At 45.9% G+C, this 6,762-nt stretch overlaps 1 protein-coding gene across 1 annotated transcript; it reads left to right on the top strand.

The window, feature by feature from the left end:
- The first annotated feature begins 6 nt into the window (after positions 1-6).
- LOC124468524 (adenylate cyclase type 3-like) lies at positions 7-6,738 on the top strand. Its single transcript, XM_047021299.1, has 10 exons — positions 7-36; positions 833-949; positions 1,491-1,756; positions 3,296-3,377; positions 3,512-3,670; positions 3,815-3,961; positions 4,598-4,714; positions 4,824-4,950; positions 5,026-5,150; positions 5,379-6,738. Exons 2-10 carry the CDS (start codon positions 863-865, stop codon positions 5,553-5,555), a joined length of 1,287 nt encoding a protein of 428 aa, XP_046877255.1. The 5' UTR covers positions 7-36; positions 833-862; the 3' UTR covers positions 5,556-6,738.
- Positions 6,739-6,762: the final 24 nt, after the last annotated feature.

The following is a 6,762-nucleotide window of genomic DNA, read 5'->3' as shown; positions in this document are numbered from 1 at the left end:
CTCACCATCTGCTCTGTGGCTGCTGTCTTTCCCAGGGTGAGTACACACTACACACCACATCATCATGTCATTCCTACACACGTAAATGCCTCTGTGTGTGTGTGTGCGCTTATATTTGTGTTTATTAGGGGTGGAACGGTTCATGTATTCGTATTGAACCTAAACGCTACGGGCGTTACGGTTCGGTGCATGAAATTACATGGAGAATACACGGTATAAAAAAAAAAAACTTGTGTGCAAATTAATTCATGTAATGCGGCAGTTAGATACTCGCAGTTAGATACTCGTGTTCTTTAGGGACACCTAATTTGTTGCCCCGCTTTAGCTCTGAAGCTCTGATTGGCGCCGCTGTGAGTCAGAGATAGCTAGCAGCACTAAGGACGAGTGGTGGCGACCCACGAGAGATAAAGGACCTGCCGGCATCTTTAGGATCGCAAGTTTGGGAAAACTTCAGTTTCCCATTCAGTTCCAGTAGTACAGGTGAGGGAGTGGTGGATAAGACAAGCACTGTGTGTCGGCGTTGTTCAGCAGTAGTGGGGTATGTGAGTGGAAATACATCTAACATGCTAACACATGTAACACATCTGGATAAGGGCGTGTGCTAAATGACTCAAATATCTGACGCCATCACCCAGGTGTGCCAATCACTGGAACAAGACCAAAAAAAACTGTCCAACTTCTCCCGACAGTGCTTAACCAGCCTTTAGATACACATATTGATGTCTGAACCGCGGTCTGAACCGAACCATGACTTTAGTGTACCGTTCCACCCCTAGTGTTTATGCATGTGTGTTTGTGTGTGTGTGTGTTTATGTGTGTGTGTGTGTGCCAGGTGTTTTCCAGGAGGCTGGTGTCCTTCTCCATGTGGATTGATCGGACGCGCTGGGCGAGAAACGTCTGGGCTATGTCGGCCATCTTTGTTCTCACCATGGCTGAGATAGCAGACATGGTTAGCAGGGGGTTCCCTGGGACTGTGAGTGTGTGTGTGTACGTGCAGGTGTGTGGGTGTTTGTGTGCGTGCATGTTGGTGTGTGTGTGTGTCGTAACCTGCCTGTGTTCACAGGCATCATTACCTCTTCACGTGTCTGGGTATCAGCTCCCAGAGGGCTCCATCACTGCATCAGGGCGTCTGCGCTGTGTTCTGGGACGCCTGTTCCACCTGTCAGCTTTGCAGTCAGGCAGGACCAGGAGTCACCAGAGGCCCCCAGCACACTAGCACAGAGCAGCTTTAACTAACCCTGAAAGCTTCTTCTGTTACCTGAAAGCACATGCTCAGTGGAGAGTGTAGCAGTGACAGCTTCTGTAATTGTAAAAAAACTTTCTTGTACGTCAGCAGATGTCAAAAAGCGCTTTTATCCAGAGGCACAACTCACACATCACACACCATCCTGCATGTGTGGTCAATGTGGATTGGCTAATATCACTCCTTGGTGTAAGTCGTCTCGTTTAGAAATGTTGTTGTGACTCCTCCCCCCTCCTCCCCTTCCCAGCTAAGCTGCCTCCAGCCCCCCCACCCTCTCCTCAACACCAGCGCTGGCCTCATGCTGCAGTCGCTAGGCAATGAAGGCTGCGCCCAAAACCCCAAACATTACAGCATCATGGCAGTGCTGTTGCTCGTGGCAACCACCATGCTGGTCCAGGTCAGCCACTTTGTCAAGCTGGGGCTGATGCTGCTGGTCGTCCTGGCAACGGGCGCGGTCAACATCTACAGCTGGAGGGACATCTACGATGTGTATGACATCATGCTGTTCGCCAGGTGAGAGTATGACATCATGCTGTTTGCCAGGTGAGAGTATGACATCATGCTGTTCTCCAGGTGAGAGTATGACATCATGCTGTTCTCCAGGTGAGAGTATGACATCATGCTGTTCTCCAGGTGAGAGTATGACATCATGCTGTTCGCCAGGTGAGAGTATGACATCATGCTGTTCTCCAGGTTAGAGTATGACATCATGCTGTTCTCCAGGTGAGAGTATGACATCATGCTGTTCGCCAGGTGAGAGTATGACATCATGCTGTTAGCCAGGTGAGAGTATGACATCATGCTGTTCTCCAGGTTAGAGTATGACATCATGCTGTTCTCCAGGTGAGAGTATGACATCATGCTGTTCGCCAGGTGAGAGTATGACATCATGCTGTTAGCCAGGTGAGAGTATGACATCATGCTGTTCTCCAGGTGAGAGCATGACATCATGCTGTTCTCCAGGTTAGAGTATGACATCATGCTGTTCTCCAGGTGAGAGTATGACATCATGCTGTTAGCCAGGTGAGAGTATGACATCATGCTGTTCTCCAGGTTAGAGTATGACATCATGCTGTTCTCCAGGTGAGAGTATGACATCATGCTGTTCTCCAGGTGAGAGTATGACATCATGCTGTTAGCCAGGTGAGAGTATGACATCATGCTGTTCTCCAGGTGAGAGTATGACATCATGCTGTTCTCCAGGTTAGAGTATGACATCATGCTGTTCGCAGGTGAGAGTATGACATCATGCTGTTCTCCAGGTGAGAGTATGACATCATGCTGTTCTCCAGGTTAGAGGAGTCCACGTCCTTCACAGCGTTTATTTAATGCCAGTCTGTGCAGCTTATACCAGACACAGTGTAAATTTACCACATCTCAGTTACCAGACGCAGTGTAAAGTAACCACATCTCAGCTACCAGACACAGTGTAAAGTAACCACATCTCAGTTACCAGACACAGTGTAAAGTAACCACATCTCAGTTACCAAACACAGTGTAAAGTAACCACATCTCAGCTACCAGACACAGTGTAAAGTAACCACATCTCAGCTACCAGACACAGTGTAAAGTAACCACATCTCAGCTACCAGACACAGTGTAAAGTAACCACATCTCAGTTACCAAACACAGTGTAAAGTAACATCTCAGCTACCAGGCACAGTGTAAAGTAACATCTCAGCTACCAGGCACAGTTTAAAGTAACCACATCTCAGCTACCAGACACAGTGTAAAGTAACCACATCTCAGTTACCAGACACAGTGTAAAGTAACATCTCAGCTACCAGGCACAGTGTAAAGTAACCACATCTCAGTTACCAGACACAGTGTAAAGTAACCACATCTCAGTTACCAAACACAGTGTAAAGTAACATCTCAGCTACCAGGCACAGTGTAAAGTAACATCTCAGCTACCAGGCACAGTTTAAAGTAACCAAATCGGAGAGTGGAATTGGTTGCTTTCCTAATATTTTATCAGCTTTTTATTTATTTATATATAATTCTTTTAGTTTGACTCAACTCTTAAGATGTCCTTCCTCTCTGTCTCCTCAGTACGTCTGTGATCCCCTCCAGGTATCTGATGACCGTCATGATCATCATCATGATGATCAGCTTCTACTACTTTTCCCGGCATGTGAGTCCTCATCGTCTTGATACACACACACACACAGCGTCCGATTTATAGGGTAAATAATGAATCTGCTTTATTTTATCACGGATCACAGGTTGCACTGTTGTCCGTGATAAAATGTACGCCCCGCCCCTCAGGTGGAGAGGCAGTCTCGCAGGATGTTCCTGTGGAGGATCGGGGTGCAAGAGCAGAAGGAGCAGGTGCTGGACATGAGGGAACGTAACGAGGCCCTGGTCACCAACATGCTGCCTGAACATGTGGCCAAACACTTCCTGGGTACCAAGAAGAGAGACGAGGTGAGGGGGGGATGAAAGGGCAGGGCATGTGAGGTGAGATGAGGGTGAAAGGGGAGGGCATGTGAGGTGAGGTGAGGGGGGAAGAGGGATTACGTGTTCTTGAGGCAGATGAGACGGTGAAAGCTTGTGCCCTCTGGTGTCCAGGAGCTGTACAGCCAGTCGTACGATGAGATCGGGGTGATGTTTGCCTCCATCCCCAACTTCTCAGACTTCTACACGGAGGAGGGCATCAACAACGGGGGCATCGAGTGCCTCCGAATCCTCAACGAGATCATCTCTGACTTCGACAGCGTGAGTCAAGTGTGTGTGTGTGTTAGTTACTAGACAGGTCTGAGTTTCTGTGTGTGCTAGTTACTGGACAGGTCTGAGTTTCTGTGTGTGCTAGTTACTGGACAGGTCTGAGTTTCTGTGTGTGCTAGTTACTGGACAGGTTTAAGTTCCTTTGTGTGTGTGTGTGTGTGTATGTGCTAGTTACTGGACAGGTCTGAGTTTCTGTGTGTGTTAGTTACTAGACAGGTTTAAGTTCCTTTGTGTGTGTGTGTGTATGTGCTAGTTACTGGACAGGTCTAAGTTTCTGTGTATGCTAGTTACTGGACAGGTCTGAGTTTCTGTGTGTGCTAGTTACTGGACAGGTCTAAGTTTCTGTGTATGCTAGTTACTGGACAGGTCTGAGTTTCTGTGTATGCTAGTTACTGGACAGGTCTAAGTTTCTGTGTATGCTAGTTACTGGACAGGTCTGAGTTTCTGTGTATGCTAGTTACTGGACAGGTCTGAGTTTCTGTGTATGCTAGTTACTGGACAGGTCTGAGTTTCTGTGTATGCTAGTTACTGGACAGGTCTGAGTTTCTGTGTATGCTAGTTAATGGACAGGTCTAAGTTTCTGTGTATGCTAGTTACTGGACAGGTCTAAGTTTCTGTGTATGCTAGTTACTGGACAGGTCTGAGTTTCTGTGCATCACTAAAATCAAGACGATCGGCAGCACCTACATGGCCGCTTCGGGCGTCTCTCCCGAGAGCAACACCAACGGCTACAGCAACCGCAAGGTAACCATGACTACAGCAACCGCAAGGTAACCATGACTACAGCAACCGCAAGGATGGAGGATAATGATAATGATGATGATGATAATGATGAAGACCTCCTGTGTCCTAGCTGGAGGACCAGGTGTTGTTGGAGCGCTGGATGCACCTGGCCGCCCTGGCAGACTTCGCTCTGGCCATGAAGGTCACGCTGGCCAACCTCAACAGCCAGTCCTTCAACAACTTCATGCTCCGCATCGGTCAGTACGGCCTGTGAGTGTGTGTGTGAGTGTGTGTGTGAGTGTGTGGGTGTTTCATGTGTCTCTCCTCTGCAGGGCTGAATAAAGGGCCAGTGCTGGCGGGGGTGATCGGCGCCCGGAAGCCTCACTACGACATCTGGGGAAACGCAGTGAATGTGGCGAGCAGGATGGAGTCTACTGGGGTGATGGGGAACATCCAGGTAACACACACACATACAGGTTCTACTGGGGTGATGGGGAACATCCAGGTAACACACACACACACATACAGGTTCTACTGGGGTGATGGGGAACATCCAGGTAACACACACACACATACAGGTCCTACTGGGGTGATGGGGAACATCCAGGTAACACACACACACATACAGGTTCTACCGGGTTGATGGGGAACATACAGGTAACACACACTGCTGTGCTGCCCCCAGGTGGTGGAGGACTGCTACGACATCCTGAAGGAGTACGGCTTCCGTTTCGTCCGCAGGGGGCCGATCTTCGTGAAAGGGAAGGGGGAGCTGCTAACCTTCTTCATGAAGGGAAAAGACAAACAGACGAACACAACCACCACCACCACCCTCCCACACCAAGTCCTGGAGCGGTCCTGACAAGAAATACATTAACAAATCATGTTTTTTTCTGTAAAAATACCAACATTTTACTCTCTCAGACAAATATGTTTATACATAGACATCATTAAGCTATTGTTAGCTCTGTGTGTCCTGTTTCTGGACACTGACATGGTTTAAAAATGTAACTTCAAAACCCGTAAAGTTCATACTCACACATCGCTCTACTCATAAATCCTGGTCTTGATTCCAACGAATCTTTGCAAAAGTGTTATTGATTTTTGATAAATCTCCATTATTTAATCCCCTAGTGATCAGAAACGTTTCAAGAAATTTGAGTGGTGCAGACGTATAACAGAGAGGGGTTTTGTAAGATCATTACTAACTGTTTGAGAAAAATCAAAAAATGTATATCAATATGAAATCATCCACCCACAAGTCTAGTTACACAACTTTTATACATCTAGAACTAGCGTAGTCAAGGTAAGAACTAACACAGTAAGCATCTGAAGACTTTGAACACTGAGTATATCAGCAAGAATAGATACATCAACGTCAAGAATTATTTCATAGAACTGCAAGATTATCAATATTCTCTATTCTCTCCAGGTCAGCGCTAGGATTTTCAAACAGTAAGAGATATTATCTGCCATATTCATTTATTTCAAACTGTGGAGCTCAGGTTCTGTACTATTTTAGGTTATGCATAATTTATTTATTATTCAGTTATTAAAAATGTTTGCCTTAAATGGTTCGTTGTTTTTAATTTAACGTTCAGTTGCAGTCCTGCTTTTGGCCCCTGAATGTCCTCTTTGCTCTCTGAATTGGTCTTTACAGATCTAGGACAAGAGTAGGCCATTAAAAACTCTTTCTCGTCCTAAATCCTATTTTAGAAAGGAAGACATACTTCATTTAATCCTTGATAAAGTTTAAAGAATGTAGGTTGATTATCAGAGATGGCAGCATAAGTATCTTATGGTCAACACTCTTGCTTTAGGTAAGTGCACTATTCGCTGTCATCGCTGATGTCCATTCTGAAGCAGTGATTCCTTTCTGAGGCACTAGGAAATTATCGGGAATTATGTTGTCACATAATGCCTTTCTAAGAAAAACGTTTTTAGAATGTTCTTTTTTTTGTATAAAATGTTTAGAATTTTAGAAAAAATACGTGACTCTAGTACATTGTGTCGCAAATGTTAATGTTTACATTGATTGCTCTAATAAAATTGTTACCAATATGCAAAAT

Source organism: Hypomesus transpacificus, chromosome 6 (genome assembly GCF_021917145.1).
Source record: "Hypomesus transpacificus isolate Combined female chromosome 6, fHypTra1, whole genome shotgun sequence".
NCBI classification, from domain to species: Eukaryota; Metazoa; Chordata; class Actinopteri; order Osmeriformes; family Osmeridae; genus Hypomesus; species Hypomesus transpacificus.
This window is presented reverse-complemented; position numbering and strand designations above follow the sequence as displayed.

Coding starts and splice junctions, on each gene's coding strand:
- LOC124468524 (XM_047021299.1), top strand. CDS start 863: ATGTGGATTGATCGGACGCGCTGGGCGAGAAACGTCTGGGCTATGTCG. Junction 3,378..3,511: donor TCTACTACTTTTCCCGGCAT/GTGAGTCCTCAT, acceptor CCCGCCCCTCAG/GTGGAGAGGCAGTCTCGCAG. Junction 4,951..5,025: donor CAACTTCATGCTCCGCATCG/GTCAGTACGGCC, acceptor TCTCCTCTGCAG/GGCTGAATAAAGGGCCAGTG.